This window comes from Pollicipes pollicipes, unplaced genomic scaffold (genome assembly GCF_011947565.3).
Source record: "Pollicipes pollicipes isolate AB1234 unplaced genomic scaffold, Ppol_2.1 Scaffold_4881;HRSCAF=5763_pilon_pilon_pilon, whole genome shotgun sequence".
Taxonomy (NCBI): Eukaryota; Metazoa; Arthropoda; class Thecostraca; order Pollicipedomorpha; family Pollicipedidae; genus Pollicipes; species Pollicipes pollicipes.
Window position 1 is genome coordinate 57,767,939 of NW_023596576.1, and position 19,324 is coordinate 57,787,262.

General features: G+C 52.4%; 2 protein-coding genes across 2 annotated transcripts in view; one reads left to right on the forward strand and one right to left on the reverse strand.

The window, feature by feature from the left end:
* LOC119099736 (DNA replication licensing factor MCM3-like) overlaps positions 1-19,324 on the reverse strand; it is a 62,985-nt gene that overhangs the window by 17,880 nt on the left and 25,781 nt on the right.
* Positions 11,505-14,257, forward strand: LOC119099737 (60S acidic ribosomal protein P1). The gene is made up of 3 exons (XM_037222799.1): positions 11,505-11,660; positions 13,542-13,779; positions 14,185-14,257. The coding sequence occupies exons 1-3, from the start codon at positions 11,589-11,591 to the stop codon at positions 14,196-14,198; spliced, it is 324 nt and encodes a 107-aa protein (XP_037078694.1). The 5' UTR covers positions 11,505-11,588; the 3' UTR covers positions 14,199-14,257.

Genomic DNA, 19,324 nt, shown 5'->3' on the forward strand with positions numbered 1-19,324 from the left:
TCTCCATCCACGTCGCCGCTCACCGGCCTGTCTCCGGAGGATCGCCGCCGCCCTGTGGCCAGCAACCGTCGCCCTCGTCGTCGGTGTCGCCGTCGTCGCTGCGCTTCCGCTGAGCTTCTTGTCCACCTGAAACCGGGGCCGGCCCACTCAGCCACAGAAAGCCCTGGGGCATGGAGTCTCGGGTCGTCGCAGGGGACGCGGGTGAGCGCGCCAACACACGGCGAGGGCGCCGTCCGTCCAGTTCCAGCCAGACCCGAGCACAGCCGGCCCTCGTCACCGCGACGGTGACGCCATACTTGCGGCGAGAAATGGCGCATCGTTGGTTAGAAAACGCACAGCCATGCAGTGATTAGTGCTGACATGGAGTGCCATTCCGAAGCGCGCAACCACGTGGGCGCCGTCGGTAGGCCTCCGCAGAGCACGCCCGCGCCCTGCGGGAGCCGCGCAGCCAGCTGGAGGCGGCGGCGGCGGCGTACCTTCTTGAAGATGGCGAACTGCAGCAGCTCGATGGCAACGAGCGCGTCGTCCATGTCGACGGAGCGGCTGAGGCGCACCTTGGCGTGCGCCGTGGCCAGCCGGATTAGCGTCTCGAGTGCTCGGGCCGTGATTGGCTGCGTCTGCGCGCCGGAAGGTCAGGGGTCACGATCGCGTACGGGCCGAGCCGTGCCGGACAGCGCGGCCGAACGGCGCGGCGCGAGCGAGGCTGCGCCAGGAGCAAGTGGTGCTAGATGGGGGTAGCACGGGGCTGTCAGTGATCACGCGGGCTGGAAGGGACAGGCAAGAACAGACGGGCTCGTCTCTCGGCTATTTGAAGATACGTGGCCGAGCTGTCGAGCCAGGATTTTATAACTGCCCGTCTGCTCGCTGCACCGAGCAGAAGGTACAGTCAAAACAACGGTGCGCCGTTATGTTATGTTATGGGTGGCTCCATCGGGACTGTGTCGACCCTGTGGACGCACCAACAACGCCAACCGCTTGCATGCATGCGATGACACAGGAAGTTCGCATGAGCTGCGCGCGTGCTCTAGATTGCCGCTAGACCTCCCACGTTTGATTTCCTTCTTGCCCAGAAACACCGAGAGGCTCATATCCTGCAGACAGACGAGTGACTGACGGTATTGTTCAACCATGGCGTCTGCCTATCAACACATAGGGGCACTCAACAGGCTTGCTGGAAATCATAAAAAAGTATGCGACGTTTCGCTGCTTGTTCTCGTCGAAGCACGAGGAACCGCAAAATTTCAATGACGACCCGGTTTATGCTCTACCATAACCCGATCATTGTCAAGCATAATGACGTCATGATATAAACCAGTAAGCTGATGGCATGCCTCCAGCCGGCTTTATGCTGGCATTTCGCCTGACCGCTTTTCGATATGTCCGGTCGTCACTACTACTGGTCACGCAATAATGCAATACAGCCCAATCGACCTGAACAGGAACTGGCTCTCGCGCTCTGCAACGGTTTTCGGCAAGACGAGTCAACATTCTGTCCAGTCCAGCAAAAGGTCATATCAGACGATCATGGGTTATCACTACACGCCTCTACTTCAAAAGACGTGCTCACGCTGGCGGCATCCTCTTCGCATGATTCACCTCCAATCCATATCATGGACAACTTAGGAAATATGCGATAGAAAAGCATTTCAAGGCAAGATTTCATATCAGACTGTCATTTTTCAAGCAGCTTTAGGTGAGTCTTTTGGATAGGTGCCGTCCTTCGGGCATTACATTTCCTCCTACTACAACGGCAGCACTCATTACGTAGCTAAAACACTGCTCAATTTGGCAAATGCCTGGCCACTTTTCCTCGGAAAGACCGAGTCATTCTCGGTCGAACATCCGAATATGGCAGCCACATGATCGCTTACCACCAAAACGTAAATGCACTCTGAAGGACGAAACAAAGTCACCACCAAGGCCTGCCATGCAATTTGGCGGCCAACCGCAGGCGAGCCGAGCTCCCTGGGCTTAAGAGACTTACAGCTCCCGGCTCTACACGGGGACCCCGAAGCGTCAGTGACACCCTCGGCCCTGGCCGCCATTGCACGCCGCGTGACCCCCCTTGCCTTGGCCATGTCGTTGGCGCTGTTGTCCTGCGACCTCAGCCGGGAGTACTCCTCCGAGATGGCGTTGCACGCCTCCTTGCTCAGCTTCGGCTTCATCTCCTTCGCGATGTGGATGTACTTGCGGATGAAGTTCATGCTGATGATCTTCCCAGCCCTGCAACAGCTTATTTAAGTGAATGCTCTGCACACCCCAAGTTACTTTTTCGTGTCAATTAGACATACAATGCATGGCTGTTAGTGTATCTGGTAGCATCATGTGAAATGTAGCAAGGATAATTAAAAGAACACATCAAACAGAAAATATACGCCTCACGGCACGTTAGTTACTGTCTGTAACACCTTTTTCTCATCTGGGGCACCCTACGCGAGCCGAAAAAAAGCGAAAAACCAAAACGCACATGTGCAAAATATCCGGCCAAAATCATTTAACAAAGTAGATGGCCACTAATGTGACTCAATCGGATTTCTCCTTCAAATGCTTTAGTACGTCGCAACACCCATTTTGACAACGTGGCATGCAACCTTCCGCTGCCCCCTTCCCCCCCCCCCCCCCCCCCCCCCGCCCACCGAGGGTGGCGCGGTTGTCAGACAATCGACGCACCCGGCGTCGCGCTTGCCGTGCAGGAGCGGGTCGTGCTTCTCGTAGATGGCGGTCTTCTCCGGCTCGTCGTCGTCGTTGAGGTTGGAGGTGGCGAGCAGGTCGATCCCCGAGCCCAACGGCAGCACGTCGCCGTCCTGCTCGTTCGGAGACCTGGGGACGGCAGCCGGGTCAACGGAGACCGACGTGGGGACGGACGCCGCGCCGAAGGGCCGCAGTCACGTGGCCAGCGAGAGACAAGCTTGTCCTGTGTTCTGAGCCACTCAGGACACGCAAACGCCGTCGTGTTTGCGTGTCCGAACAGGTTCTACGCGTGATGCACTTTAAGGCACTGCACGCACCAATTCGCACGTCACTGCGCGCTGGCCCTCGGGACGCCACGAGACGCGGAGAACTCAGCCCCCACCCCACTCTGCTGCACGTGCTGTGCCGACCCGCCACGTGACCCGCACCTGTAGCGGTGCATGCGGACCACGTGGTCCGAGATGCGCCGGTCGCTCTCGGCGTCGATGGTGTCGAGCACGATGAACAGCAGGTCGAACCGGGAGAGGAGCGAGTCCTGCAGGCCGATGTTCTCCATCGGCGTCTTGTACTGGTCGTACTGCGGCAGCGGCGACGTCGCGGTCAGGTCCCGCTCGGCAGCCAGCGGAGGACAATACAAAATGGAAGGGCACAGGCTGGCCAAGGACCATTACAGCCTGCAGGCCTCAACACTGTGATCCAGACTAGTGCAAGACAAATATTAGGTAGACCAGGATGTACCAAGATAAACAGCCAATGAGCACAGTGATAGCGGTACGAACAGTTCTGCAACTCACACCATCGTCGTTTCAAGAACAGCCCGGCAGAGCGCCGTGCGTCGCGTCATTTGACCCGCAGCACCATCTAGCAGGCGACAGACGAATCTGTGTTGACTCACGCGGCCGTAGACGGGGTTGGCGGCGGCCAGCACGGAGCAACGGGCGTTGAGCTTGGCGTGGATGCCGGCCTTGGCGATGGTGACACGGCCCTGCTCCATCACCTCGTGAATCGCCGTGCGGTCCATGTCGGTCATCTTGTCGAACTCGTCGATGCAGACCACGCCGCGGTCCGCCAGCACCATGGCGCCGGCCTCCAGCCTGCGACGTCCGATGGAGGTCATACGCGTCAGCACCATGCCTGCCGCCGCTTCGGCGACGAATTCCAACAAACGAAGTGCGCGATTACACACGTGAGCTGGATACTGACCGCAAATGGGTCACGATAGATAAGTGCGTCGCGTCGACGACGCATTGCTTCGAAGCAACCCGCTACACTTCAGCTCATCAGCTCCCACTTGCGGCTCATCACCCCTTCCCCCACTGTTTCCCATCCGTCCTCGTGCTATCCTGACCCGCGCTCATCCCCTCCCGTTTGGCCCCGACCGCCCGCCACCAGTCCTCGTTCTGTGCCGACCTGCGCTCGCCCCCTCCCGACCGCCCTCGTTTCCGTGCTGTGCCAAACTGCGCTCGCCCCCTCCCGACCACCCTCCACCCGTTTTCGTTCTGTGCCGACCTGCGCTCGCCCCCTCCACCCGTCTCCGTTCTGTGCTGACCTGCGCTCGCCCCCTCCCGACCGCCCTCCACCCGTCTCCGTTCTGTGCCGACCTGCGCTCGTTGGTCTCCTGGTCGGTGGTGATGGCGGCCGTCAGACCGACGCCCGACGAGCCGCGGCCGGTGGTGGTGATGGCGCGCGGCGCCGTGTGCAGCACATACCGCAGCAGCTGCGACTTGGCCACCGACGGGTCGCCGATCAGCAGCACGTTGATGTCACTGCGGGGAGAAGGAGGGGGAGGCGTCATCGACACGGCGGGGGCGCGGTACTGGTGCGAAGCCCGGACACGGGCGGGAGGATCGGAACAGGGCTCAGGCAGCTTGTTAGCGCTTCGGTTTGCTGTGGACACGATGTGACGGTGGGTGCTAACGAGTTGTTTTGTGGCGAAATCTGATGATGGACATGTCGGGAATCGTTCCAACAAAGATCACACCATGGCCTTGCCAAATGAGACACGGAGGGACCACAAAGCAACTTAAAATCAGTCCTGTCTTCCACACTGTACAGTACACAAACACATATGTGCAGGAGCACCCAGCATACAACTGATGGTAAGGAGGCGCGGAGCTGACAGGCCTATCATACACGTCCAGCCGGCTCACCCTCGGAGACGGGTTCCGTTCGGCAGGATCTTCTCCTCGCCGCCCAGCAGCAGGCACAGCAGGGCCTTCTTGATGTACTCGTGGCCGTGGATGGACGGAGCCAGCGAGTGCGACAGCAGGTCGAACACGTTCTCCTGGAAGCGGCAGACGCTGTCACTGCCTGGACAGATTGCAAGCCACTGGCGCAAACCATATACATCAGCTACTCGTGCTGCGTTCGCTTTTGGCGGATAAACCCAGGCGCGCAAATACAGGATGGCAACACACTGACACACACATTCAGGCACGGCCGCAGACGAGGAGTGACGAGCGCATATCCGTGCACGCACCCTCTTCGCCTTGCAGAACTTCTTGCAGAGCTTGACATCATCAACAGTGATGACGGGCGAGGTCTCCTTGCTGAGGTGGGAGATGTTGTTGGCGATGAGCACCGTCCGGAACGTGCCGGAGGTGAAGCCATTCTTCTTGCCTGGCAGGCAGCGGTAGGTACCCACGATCTGGACCCGGTCTCCCGGCTTGGACTGGTCCACCAGATCACCGTCACACACCACGTCCACCGAGCGCGGCAGCTGACCTGGCGGGCAGAGCGGCAGCCTTCATTTCTGGGTCACGAGGTCACACAACATATCCAGTCCGCCGCAGCCGACCTGCAGGGGACAGGTCCAGTGCGGACCAGCAAACCACATGTCAAAAGCTGGGGTGAAGTGGGTAACTTTGCACGCTGGGTAAGTTGTGGCTCAGCCCGTGTTCACACCCATCAAGCAGCGTGGTACATCGCGGTAGAAGACAGCAGCAACTGCACTGGCACAACATGACACAGATGATAGCTGGTGTCATCTAGCATGTAAATGACCAAACAGGTTCTTTTAAAAGATAATGAAGGCTAATGTCATCAAATGCTTCACAAAAGTGAGCAAAAGGTTTTTAACTGAAGTTTAGAGAAAGGAACAGTTAAGATCTCTCAAAATCAAATACGGGGCCAGTTTTCACACCTGCGGGCGCTTTCTCCGGCATCTCCTGGATCGTCAGGGTCTGGTGGTCCTTGTATTTAGAGAGACCAAACTCGGTCTCGAGAAGGTTGCCTTCGTCATCTTTCGTAGGGTAAGCAGACCTGTGAACGACAAACGTCAGTAAAATATCAGTCTGCCCCAACAAGAACGACTCTCGGGCTCCACGTCGGAACGGCTCTCCTCTCGCTTTGCGCTCGGTGCAGCGACGACACGTTTCTACAGGGTTTCTACATGTCATCGCTGAATTTGTGGGGTTATAGGAGGTATCAATGCCTAAGGTCATCCAACACAGAAGTTTTGATTCGGAGCAATTCATCGGCAATCGCCGATTGCCTGCTACTTGCAAAAACTTGAACAGCTAGATTGCGATTTTGCGGGTTATTGATGCCTGATAGATACAAGTTCATGGCCCATAGAAATTGGCCACATGCAATGTCCTGACTGCATATGATAACCAATGACCACTATTCCAGCTCACCACTCCTTTTAAACATCTGCCAAGCCTTGGCTACACACCACAACCGGATTTGTAACAAAACATGGAAAAATTACATGAAAAACAATCCCCACGAAACGCGACTTTTTCACCTGTAATTGAGGAGACAAGTCTGAGTTTAGCACTCTAGTAAGCCCATCCTGTCCGGAGCCCACACTCACCCCGACGGGAACGCATCAAGGGAGGTCATGTCTGTGTACCGCCTCTCAATGGTTTTGCCCGTGGCTGGACAGAAGTGAACACTCTTCACCACCTTGGGTCTCACCAATGAACCTGAAACAAACCATTCAAATAAGAAGCTGAAATCAAAGAACTGCAATACATTATCTGGGACTGGAGGGGGCATCTTTATATCAATGGAACAATCCAGCCTGTGGTAATAAAGGAGGCATGGTTTGCGCATGTGGTGCTTTGCACCTCTCTGGGGCACATTGCTGCTCCACTGCTGCTGGTCATATTGGTACCTAAGCATTTGACTAAATATTTCAAAAGCAATGAGTATCAATATATATATATATATATATATATATATATATATATATATATATATATATATATATATATATATATATATATATCATCAGACCACCTGGTGTTCAACACCTTATCTCCATGTATTGTAAGGTGTTACAATCATGTCAATGAGGACAGTATGAAGGCAGTGATCCCACCAGTGGCCCATGTCATTAAGTTGCATTCACCCTGCCTGTGGTGTCTAAAACTCAACAGAACACACATCAAGAATTTAGACAAACATTACAACACACACCAAGAATGTGCAACTTACACTTGGTGACAATGCCCTCCACACAGACGACAGAGCCAAGGTACTTGGAGGTCAGAGTTCTGGGGCTGACGTGGTGGGAGCCAAAGCTCCCCTCCAAGCCGATGCTCAGCTCATCATGCTGCTTGGCATACACCGGGTCTGCCGCGCCCGCGTACTCCAACAGCGCCCGCTGGAAACAGCTCAGTTCTTCGAAGGCGTTCTTCATCAACCTGCCGGTGTACAAACCATCAATATAACCATACCACCCGAGTGATTCTGACTCCCGTAAGACGGGAGGGCAATTTTATTCACGCACAATGCCATGGAGGCAACTACCCACCATCTGGCCCATAAAGAGGCTAAAACAATGGAAGACTGCACAATCCTTCGAGGAGTCTGTGAGCGGCGATGTAAACAGCACATTACTGACCTTAATTACCAAAGTGCTGGAGAGACTAGCACACCTGTCCTTCCTTGCAGCGAGGCCCGTAATTAATGTCCAACAGATCCAAACAGGCAGCTGGATTTCTTCAGGTGCCGGTGGCATCAAAAGGTCATATAACCTTCAATACTTGAAAACAAAACCAAAGTATTGACAACCTCCGTACCTCTGCAGTGATAGTATGACATGGTGAATGGGCCAAATAAACCATGCGTAGCCAAATCAGTGACCTTACTTCGACCTAGCACAAATCACAGCAGGCCGCCACTCTCGTCTGCCGATGGAGCTGTGGCCGGGTGGTGAAGGCCCACTCTGTGCCAGCTCGTGCCGCGTGCGGCGCTCCCCGTCCGATACCACCTTGGCCTCGGGGAGTTGTGGACGAGTGACGGGGGCCCATTCTGTGCTCGCCCGTGCCGGGTGCGGCGCTCCCCGTCCGACACGACCTTGGCCTCGGGGAGCTGTGGCTGGGTTGTGAGGGCCCATTCTGTGCTCGCCCGTGCCGGGTGCGGCGCTCCCCGTCCGACACGACCTTGGCCTCGGGGAGCTGCGGCTGGGTTGTGAGGGCCCATTCTGTGCTCGCCCGTGCCGGGTGCGGCGCTCCCCGTCCGACACGACCTTGGCCTCGGGGAGCTGTGGCTGGGTTGTGAGGGCCCATTCTGTGCTCGCCCGTGCCGGGTGCAGTGCCCTCCGTCCGACACGACCCTGGCCTCGGAGATCGCCCCACCACATGACTAAGTCACGCCAAATGCACCGGGCGGAACTGGCTCGCGCAGCTACGCGACGCGCCCAGACGTTTTGCAGAGCCCAGGAGGCCAGACCGAGGGGGGGGGGGGAACACCCCACAAAAGCCTCGGCAGTAGAAACAGATTTGAACACACCGTCATCACTATCGGTGACTCAGGAAAACCAGTGCTCAACTGCTATGTGGGGGGATGAGCAGGGGTGGTGGTGGCAACAAACATCCATGACCAGCAAGGCTTAACATATGCATTAAACTACGCAGGTTGAATGTTGGCAACACACTAAGTTAAGAGCTTAAGAACTTAAACATGGGCCACATAGCAATTTGATCAACTAATACATGTGTAAAAATATTGCAAATATGGAAACAACAGTCCTGTACATGAAAGTTCTAATGCTAATAAAAATCAGGCTCTGCAATATTCACTCAGGGTATAGGCCAAGACTGCCATTTCAACCCCAAACTTTGTAGGAGAAATGCGATGAGCCACCTTACAATACATGGCAAAAGGTACACTAAAGAAGCTTCAAAATGTGTTGCCAAACACCAACAAATTTGTGTGGGCATCTGCAATCCCACAACTCACTAATCTTCTTAAGACAGCCTCCTGCATCTGTAATTCCTCTCACTGCACTGGCTAATATGTGCACCCCATCATCAGCCACACCTTCACATATTCCCCTCTCCCCCTCTGTGCTAACTGCAGCATCAGAATAAGGCATCTTGTGATGCCATGAAACTCTGGTCACACCCAGTCAGCCACCCCCTGGAAAGACCTGTACGACACACAAGTAACTCACCCGGTCACCCTTTTTGGCATTTTGTTGCGCAGGTCATTTATGTTGACAATCAGCCTTGTTTTCTTGTTTTCAATCATGTCTCGGACAAGATGCATGTAAATGCCCTGGTCTTCCTGAAGAGCAACACAAGGGTGATCAGCACTATGATGACCATTCAACACCCTCTCCTGCAAGTGAACTGTCCTACATATTAAACAAGGATGGATCTTAAGGCCAAAAGGCCATCTCCCCCCCCCTGTCCCAAACAACAGGTTGATGGGACCAAGCCCCCTCCCTATCAGCATTGCTAAAAACACAGCCTACAAATAAATGGATAAGCAAAACACTACCAAACATATTCCATTGTGAAACTTGCTATGTTTGGTAAATAGAAATGGCACTGTGGTCTGTGCCATCAAGGCTTCAGTGAGCATCCCCCTGCTCTAGCTACCCACATGCAAGCCCTGAGAGGAAGTGTTAAATAAACCACTGACAAAGCACATCAATCACTCATACCTCATCATCTAGGAAATCAAGATAATCTCTCTGAATATCTCGCAGATATTGATCAACTTCAATGATGCCAAGATCACCCATTTTATCCTCTTGAAGTCACCAGACCTGACAAAAGACCTGAAATCAGGAGTACATACATGGATTAAGTTGATCATGTTATGCTGAACTATTATCTTTGATACAGCACAAAGATGTGCCACAATGATAATGTTATTCCGATTCTGGGGAAAATACCTCCAAATGGATGTGAAGGCTTCCCAATGTAAGCAAAGTTGTCATCCATCCTTAGGGTACCAGTGTGGCCACATCTAGTCCATTTTCATTAAATCCAGGTTGATAAGTGCAAACAGGGCTGACAAATGAGACTAGAATAGTAGATTGTACATCAGCATAAATCATTTGTGAAAACAAAAAGTTAAAGAGCAGAGTGCATGTATGATATTACTGGTGGGACATCTTGTGCAGTGTGGGATAAGCAAGGTGGTGTCAGACACTACAATTGCCAGAATGTGTAAACCAACATGCCATAACACCAAAAATATTTTTCATGAAGTTTGAAAAACCAGGATAACTTAGGCTGGCCAGGTGTTATACCTGCAAGCACAGGACTCAGCACATTAATACTGCTTAATCATATAGCACAGCAGATGAATTTGCTTTTAGCACACAGCCCCTGATCCAACTAAACACAGCTATTTCACGCATTCACTGAAACATCTTAATGGCTAAATGTTGACATGCATGCACCTCACATAACACAATTATCAGGCATGTGTAAAAACGGACATTTGTTTACATACAGCCAAACGGATGAGCCAATGCCGTGGAGACACGGTCATGCCAACAGCGCGCACATGAGACCGATGCCAATGCCATGGTGTCATACCTTGGCTCGCTAGTCCCTTCCGTCCTTTTCGTGTAACTACGTTTAAGCAGTTCTTGACGAAAATCTTGATAATTAGACCTACTACACGTTTCACCAAGCTACGCAGACCAGCACACCACGACCCACTCCCCGCGCGGCGTACAATCGCGAAAGCGCGCGGGAACGTGAAAAGCGCGCGTAATTCACCACTATTGCGTTTTGTGGAGTTGAAACAAATTAAAGAATATTCCTGGGCAATTCATTTGCTTCGCAAGCCAAAGTATACCATATTTCGGAATAAGAATAGTATTATGATGCTTCCTGAATTTAGGCTTTTTAAGCGGTAATTTGTTAAGCGGGAAGTCTTTTTGGTAGGCTACTCTGTAATGTTGCTCGTGAATAGAATGCATGGCTCTCTGGAAAGGCCGTAAATTTAAAATTAAGTACGCATAAGCTTGGTTTGGCACTTTCCTCGAAAGAAATCCAGCTTTAACGAGGATTAGAAGAGGTCCTACTGTTCCCGCTGTTTTGCTGTGGATTCATTAAGCGGGCTCAGACATAGGCAGCGACTCATGAACGACTGGCGGAGAATGCGCAAATGTTTACAAATGTTATCACGAAAAGTTACGACCAGCATTATGACATGCCACGGCCTGGCATGCGAATGAGGCGTCAATCACATCTTGTTGTATTTCTGTGGGGCAACTTATCTAAGCTGAAGAACTGCGCACCACGCACCAGGAGTAGCTGGTTGGTGGATTTCTGCATCCGTAAGCTGGTTGAAGTGTATGGTGGACACGACCTCTATGGGTTTAGTGCTCCACGAGGCCCATTCGCGACTAGCAGGCGCTGCTCGCGATATTGTGCAATGTTTCTTGAGATGGAAAATATGTCATTTCCCCTGAATTTGAAAAATGGCATTCAATAATAAATTTATCTAAGTCTTAGCCGAAATTATTCTTTATTTTACGAAACTAAGCTCGATAATGGAAAATTTTGTTCTCGAAGAAAGTATATTTTCCCAACGCTGGCGCGTTCTCTCTTCCTACAGCGGCTGTAGGAAGTGTAGTGTCCTCGCAAGGGCTAAGGTCAAGTTATTGACGACCTACACCGAAACTAAACGCAACAAACATGTCGAACAAGGACGAGGCTGCCTGCACGTACGCTGCTCTGATCTTGGCTGATGATGATATCGCCATCACGGTGAGAACGCGCCGCGCGGTACAATATGACTGGTCTGGTTTGTTCAGCCAGCATTCATAAGCTGTAGTTATCTACTCGTTCGTGATGGTCATGCTAGCCTGTGGTTGGTGGGAAGCTTGATTTTATGGAAAATATTAGATGATAGGATGCGTCGGTCCACCAAGCATTGTGAACGCGTGTGAGCTGCAGGCGGGCTAGGCCAAGTTATGAATTGTGGTATGTCGCCGCGTCTCCTAAATGTTAAGTGTGGCATTACTTTTTCATCCTTTTTGGCATGTCTTTACATTATTTACAAGTTCCAAGTTTTACAACTCAATAATATTTCTAAGCCTGTTTAGAGCATGTTGAAGGCCAATGGCACAGATCATGAACATTGCTCATGAAATGATCATTGTTCAACAATATGGCAATATTCTATGTTCAACAACATTGCACATGCCATAGGCAGCACTTACCTGTCAGCATGCACCTGTTTGCAATAGAACTTGATGGTCAGACTGCATCAAATGCTTGTTGCACCATTACAAAGAACATATTCAATAAGGTCACAGCTAGTATACCAGTGACTTGCAACAAGTCCACAGCTCACAAGGTGTAGGCCTAAAGGAACAGAGTTTGAAAGGAGCCCAACTAGAAAACCCAGTGAAGAAAAGCTGAATGTGACTTTGTTTGGTCACTAGTGGATTACATCTCCCAGTGCTCTTCTGGATCCTAGGTGTTATGTGGGTGGAGACAATGATTGCTAGCAACCAATCTGAGTGTTTTTCCAAGCCCAGGCAGAAGCTTTCGTGAAGTCTCAAGGTACGGCAGTCATAATGGGAACAGGCTTCGGGCAAGGGTACTAGAACTTTTACCCTGTCCCTTTATATTGTACAAATTCATCTTCATAGATAAGCATGGTTGGAGCTTTTGGGTGGCAGGAAATAGTGTGCCTCTGTGGTGGGCTGACTGTTAGTCTCAATATTGTGGAGCCTACCCAAGTCCTGATCATCATGACTCAATCCTGTCAAACCTGTTGCATCTGCTCTAATTGAGTTCAGCATTGGGAGTGGTATGCATGGTCTGTTTTTTATCAAGTTTTGTTTCCTGTCATGTTTTGGTTGAATCCAGTTGAATCCACCCACCCGCTTTGAGGGTCTACATGTGAGCATGTTGTTAATAGTGTATACCATCTATCTGGTAAACCAAAATCCATGGTCTGCACAGATGCATTCCCCTATCTTCCTGGACTGGGCCTCCCTGACTACTGTTAATACTGAATGCCCATAGGCCACTTTCATGGCCATTCAGACTGGGACTGATCTGATCACATCCTGATCTTGTTATTAGGCTTACTGATCTTCTAGCTGTGCTATGTGACATCATTAACAAGCTGCACTATATGTAGCTCTTGAAATGTTGGCTTCCTTGTACTCAAAACTGTATGGCAGAATTTTTTTGTTTGCAAGTCAGCTTTTTAATGTGGTGCCAAGAACACCATGGGTAATGTCTCAACTAAGGTACTGCTGTGAGGTAATCATCTGCAAGCTTGATAGTTCAGCAGCATACAGTTACTGGATCTAATTTATGCAAGGTAGTACATGTTATGCTAAGTTTAGGTGTGAAACATGCTACTAAAGAATGGTTATTTTGGAACCTTGTTTTGTTTTTTTTAGAGGTGAGCAATGATAATTATGTGACCAATTGGAAGTCAACTGATCTTGAGAACTTTTATTTATATCGATTGGTGATCTATGATGCCCTTTTCAGGAAACCTTTGTAATTAATTTTTGATTGTGACATGCAAGATATCAGTGACATGCATTTGACCACACCCACTGTGTACTGACCCATCATGTATGGTGTCTTATACAGCTGTGTGATTGTGGGTGCACATTTCAGTCGGAGAAGCTGCAGACGCTGCTGAAGGCTGCCAACGTGACCGTGGAGCCGTACTGGCCGGGTCTGTTCGCCAAGGCGCTCGAGTCGACAGACATCAAGTCGCTGCTCAGCAGCGTGGGCTCATCAGTGGGCGCTGCGCCAGCCGCTGCCGCCCCGGCCGCCGCGGCGGAGGCCCCGGTTGAAAAGAAGGAGGAGAAGAACGAGGAGCCTGAGGAGTCAGACGATGACATGGGCTTCGGTAAGTGGAAAAGAGGCATGCATTGTGTGCTTGTGTCAGGAGCACTCATGTGTGTTGAATGCTGCAGAAAGTGAAGGCTTAAGGTTATTTTCTGGTCATGATGCTTGCTAGATATATGCATTGTACCGAGGCAACAACACCATGCACCACACCAGGGAATTTGGTACACATTTTACCATGTTGATTTTCCTGTACATCGTAAGCCGAGGTCTCCGGACACGAGGAATTACACATTAATTGCAAGATTCTACCACTGCTCCACTAGTTCAATTTTTATCATCCCCGTGTGTGTGTTTGTAGCTTGTCGTGTGCGGCGTTCTACTATTAAGCAATTGGGACTGGTTCTATGGAGTGGTCATGCGATTTTATGCCTTTTTTGGGCTAATTATTTTCCCCTTGTTTCAGGTCTCTTCGACTAGTGCCCGCAGCTCTTCATGTCATCATTGTTTTAATAAACAAATGAACGGGCGCTGACGTACATGGTTTGTGTGATGTTGGAGCGAGCTGAATACCGGAGTGCGTCGAGCACAGATTTCAACGTTGGACATAGAATTTACCCGGTTCTGCGGCGCATCCCGCGATGGCGAAATGGAGGTGGGGGGGAGGAGGAGGGGGTAGCCATCTCCTGTTTTGAAAACCACCATTGCGGGGGCCACCCCTGGGGAAACTGCGATCAACCATTGGCGCACTGTTATTGTATCAGCTCCTTTGGATGGGGTTTGGGGGCTTCAGAACGATTAGCAGAGCAGCCCGCGGTCAGGCATTTCTCCGAGTTGTGGGTGTAGGATAGCCCCGGGTTGTGGCGGTAGCGTGGTCTGTAATCCAGCGCTGGTTTGTACGCCCAGTTGACCCAGTAAAGTGAGCAAGTGAGCATTTGGTGGCCCGGTAGGTGCCGAGGAATAACCGTGATGGCTTGTGGACCTTTGGCGCCTCGGTTATGCGTTGTAACGGGCATGCTTCTGCGCGGAAGACGCAATCGCCTCACCGGAGGCGGCGTGCCCGGCGTCTTATCGGTCGCACTTATTTCGCCGCCGGTGTCCGTGAGTACACGGACGACCAACGTGACAGCGGACACACCACCTTATACTGAAGGGAGGGACACACCCCTCCCTCCGCGTGTTAATATTCTGCGGCTAGGGCGCAGTGACGCAACGGCGGTAGTGATCGCCTGAACGGAAGGCATCTGGGATTCATTAGCGCGTCATGTACGTTGCATGGGCGTGGACGGCGCGGCTCGCTGATGAAAGCCGGCGATTGCGTCGAATGCTGTCGGCGAGGCTCATCAGGCGTCGTGTCTTCCGAGACATGATTGGTCGAAATGGCGCCACCAAACGGTTGTGAAGGAAGGGGGGTGATCAAAAAGCGTTTAACTTCTTGCAAAGATAATTAGCAAGCTCCGGAACGCATATTTAAATCCGTGAAACACCCTGCTTGCCTGCAATGTTGCAGCTATCGCGCTGGGTCATGCTGTGACACAAAACCTGGGGGCCCGTGTGCGGACCTTACCGCAAAGCTATTACAAACCCAGAAGATAATTCATGGTAAAGGGCATACTGGTCGGAAATTTTGCCCGTAGCTCTGCATGCTAAGCCGATTTTGGCGCGCCCAATCCATTCAAAGCTGCCCTCGGCGCCCGTCGATTTGGCTGAGGACAGGTGGGAGCGTGCGCGCCATCTACATGGGGCGAGTTGTCCAGATGGCGCCGTGCGCGCGGCAGGGCAGTAGAACACCGCCTTTGCGGACAGTACGTTGTGGATCATCGCAGTATCCGGGGATTTGGGATGACAGTGGACAAGTTCCCTGCTCGCAGATGCTCGGATTGGGACCAAAACCATGTTTTGCTCCATACTTGTGGGCCGGGAAGGGACATGTTGGAATTTGACGCAAACCGCGTTTTGTAAGGCACGAGGTGACCGTATGGAACGGCCTCGGGGATCAAAGGGCCATTCGAGCCAATGGTTAGCAATGGTAATGTGAAGGGCCGGTCTCAGCAGAGGTTGAGAAAATCGAGGGGCAGAAATTCTCAAGGCTGTTCCTCTATCCTAAGGGCCGAGCACGGCCACAGGTCCCCCTGGCCGCACTTCCGGGTAGTGAAAGCCAGCCCGGGGTGCCGGGAGAAGCCCTGGGTCCCGGACTGCCGAAACCAGTACGGTCGAGGACCCTCGATCCACCTGTTGCAGCTCAAAGGTCATGGGGCGGCTTGAGAACCTCAAGGCGGTTGGGCCCAAACGGCCAAAGGTCTGGACCCACCCTGGCGAAACACAGTACCTGTAGATTTGTAGCTTGATTGTAACAGGGGGCCGCCGGGGCAAGACAGCTAAGAGCCCTAAAGCGACCGTGGGTGCTCCGGCGCTGGGGGTTACAAAAATTCAGGGGAACGTGAACTCGAATGGCCGTCAGACGGCAAAGGCTAGCGGCGTGGTAAGTGGCCCGAGATTTCAGAGCCCAAGGCTGGACAGTGTGACGTTCCAACACTGCAATCTCCGAACTGAGGAAAGCGCTGTACTCTCCGAACCGAGAGGAGCGCCGTACTCCCCGATCCGAGGGAAGCGCTGTACTCTTCGAACCCAGGGAAGCGCTGTACTCTCCGAACCGAGAGGAGCGCTGTACTCTCCGAACCGAGGGACGTTTTTTCCGAACTGGTCAAGATCACCGACATTGGCAAAGGCCATCAAGGCGGTAAAGGGAATTAATGGTTATAGATCTCAACATAATCAAGGACCCATAGACGCGAAATAACCGATACAGGCAAGGATATCTAGCTGCTGAGCGGCATGAAGCCCATGGGACTGAATGCGGCAGTTAGGGGATGCCCCAGATGTTGAAGGGCTCGCCTAAGCCAAGGTGCCCGACATGGCCCTAGACGGAATGGTTGACCAGGGTTTGAGAAAGCCAGTGACGGTGGCAGCGAACGGGCGCCTAAGCATCCCGGGCCCGGAAGGATCGTGTGGCCCCTAATGCTTAAGCAACCCATAGTGGTCAAGGAGCCCAAGCCAGTAAGGTCATCTAGGAAGATAAAAAAGACCACGGCATTGGAACTGTCCTTGTGGAATTCGAAATCTATCATAAAATTCAAGATATTAAAGCACAAAGACGGCGAAGAATCCCCAGGGTAACACAGAAGCTCAGTGAACTCGAAAAAAACTTAGGTTCCAAAACAAGGTCAGGGGGCCACAGCGTCGGCCAAGTGTTCCTCAAATAGATAACAGGATTCACACGCCCAGAAATAACACCGGGACGCTCCTGGTTGGGGAATGGTTCGAAGCTTGTACTTCAAAACCTTTGAGGGTCATTCCGTATCATCTACTATGCAGACGAAATCACTCTGGGTTTTATTAACTGATGGGTAAAGCTTGAACAGACTGGAGAGGGTCTAACAGTCACGGGTCAGAAATTTAGGGACTGGATATTCGCATAGCTGCTAGATGCCAAGGCTTTTCGGCCCAAGCAGGCGTGCGTGGGGATCCCAGGAGCAGGTAACGCCATTTGGATCTGAGCGACATCCTAGATCCTCTGGGATGCGGGATCTATTGCGAAGAGTAGTCTTGAGCCGCGGGTCCCCGTCATGCTTTGACGAACAGACTGTGATTCGTGATATATTTCAGCTTTTTTTGAAGGAGCTGTTTAAATCGGGATTTATTGTTCTGTTTTTCAAGAACCCTTGAATCCTTTAGGATGGATAATGTGCTATTGTGGGCAGCTTTGCCATAACTCAGCTGCTTTTTTAATGGAAGCTATCTGCCGTCTATGCTTTATTCTACTACCATCAACTGATGTTACTGTCAGACTCCAACAGGGGTGACATTTTAGGGATGGCAAGGGGCATTCCCCAACAAAGGCAAAATTTAACACCAATCATACCATGTTGCATGGAAAGAAACAACTAAAAAGCGACTTTGCCCAACCAACTTTAAAGAAGCTCTGCCGTCACCGATGACCTGAGTGTTCAAATCGAAGAATTGAAGTGAGAGCTTGAAGCCATCTCAGTGGATGCCTTGCGATCGGCTGATTATCATGACGCTGCGATTCTGGGAGAACATTGCCCGCTATGGCCGGCAGCTCGCATCTCATTCGGCGGGCAGGATTAAAGTTATGCAGTGCAAACGCGTTTCGATGCTGGAAGTCCACTCGCTGGATTAACTGCGGCATGCTCCGGAGCGAGGTAAAGCGACACAAGTGGGCGTCGTGTGTCAAATCTCGGCCAACTTGCCACAAACCTGGTTGCTAACGGCTCTTGGGCGCGGGGTTCGTGCGTTTGGCGTGCATCCGAGCGTCGCGAGACCGGGACGTGTTTGCCCACGATCAGAACCCATCGTAACCCACGTGACCTGCGCGACGGCATGGTCAGACAAGTCTGGTCCCGCACGGGCCAGCGCAGACAGTCGTAGCTTTTGGCTGATGTTAAGCAGTTCATGTCGGGCCTTGCGTGACGTGGAAATGAGGGGAAGATGGCACACCTGCGCAGAGTGAGGCTTGGCTTGGCTGCAATGTCGGCCAGCAGGATGGAATCCGGCGCGAGGAGCGTATGGGCGCGGGTCTGATCACAGGGGGAGAATTATTTGATGATCGCGAACGGGCTATCATGGCCATTTTGCGCCCATAACAGTGTTAAATGCCTGACGAGCTGCAGAAATGAAAGAAAGTTCTGTCTTCGAGAAAAAATTACCTGCCGCAAGCAAGCAGGAGCAGTTGCCAACAGTGATGGACTGGGTTAAAATGGAGCATCTTCTCCGAAATGAGACAATTTCGGTGAGTGATGGACACGAGCGAGTAATACGGCAAACGCCGAGCGGCGCACCACACCGAGACCCGCGGGGCCGTCCGCCGCACGACATGCGTCGCATGCGTGTGACCCTCTCGTGTCCTGCACAAGGTCACTTCTGCGTGTCACGCCTCGCGTGAGCTCAACGGTCATAGGCATAACTGAGGCTTCAACGCCTTCAGCTAGCTGTTCAACATAACATCCCAGCGGTGTTGCCGTTTTCCTTGCAACCAGACCGCGATGGCTGGCCAGAGGTTCCTGGCCGGCGGCCGAGAATGAGTGTCAGCTGAACGCGTTGCATGGCGCGCGTGTCAATGCGCAAGCCTCCATCGCAGCGGGCCCGGGCAGCATGCCCTCCACTGAAGTGGCACCTGAGATAGGCCGGTCGGGAAGCGCAAGTGCCCAGTCACTCGACATAAGTTAATAGTGAGTCATGACCGGGAAGATGCAGTAGTCGGTGTTGGGCCGTTGCTCCACTGCACGTGAACCACCTGGCCCCCAGACGCCGCGGCAGATCGATCCCACCCTTAACATGATCAGCGCGGCGCAGGAACGCGGCCCAAGTGACACCTGCGTCCGGCGCAGACACAAACCTGTCTGTCTGTCTGTCTCCCCCGCCAGCGGAGTTCCAACATGCAGCCACCACCCCCGCTTCCACGGTAGCATCCGTAAAGGTGACGAAGACATTCCAAAGCACTTCTAGCGCCAGCTGGCGGCGCGTCTTGCAAGTTTGTGCAGTCATTTTTCAGCTGGCGACTCAAAACCCACATCATGGGGACATAC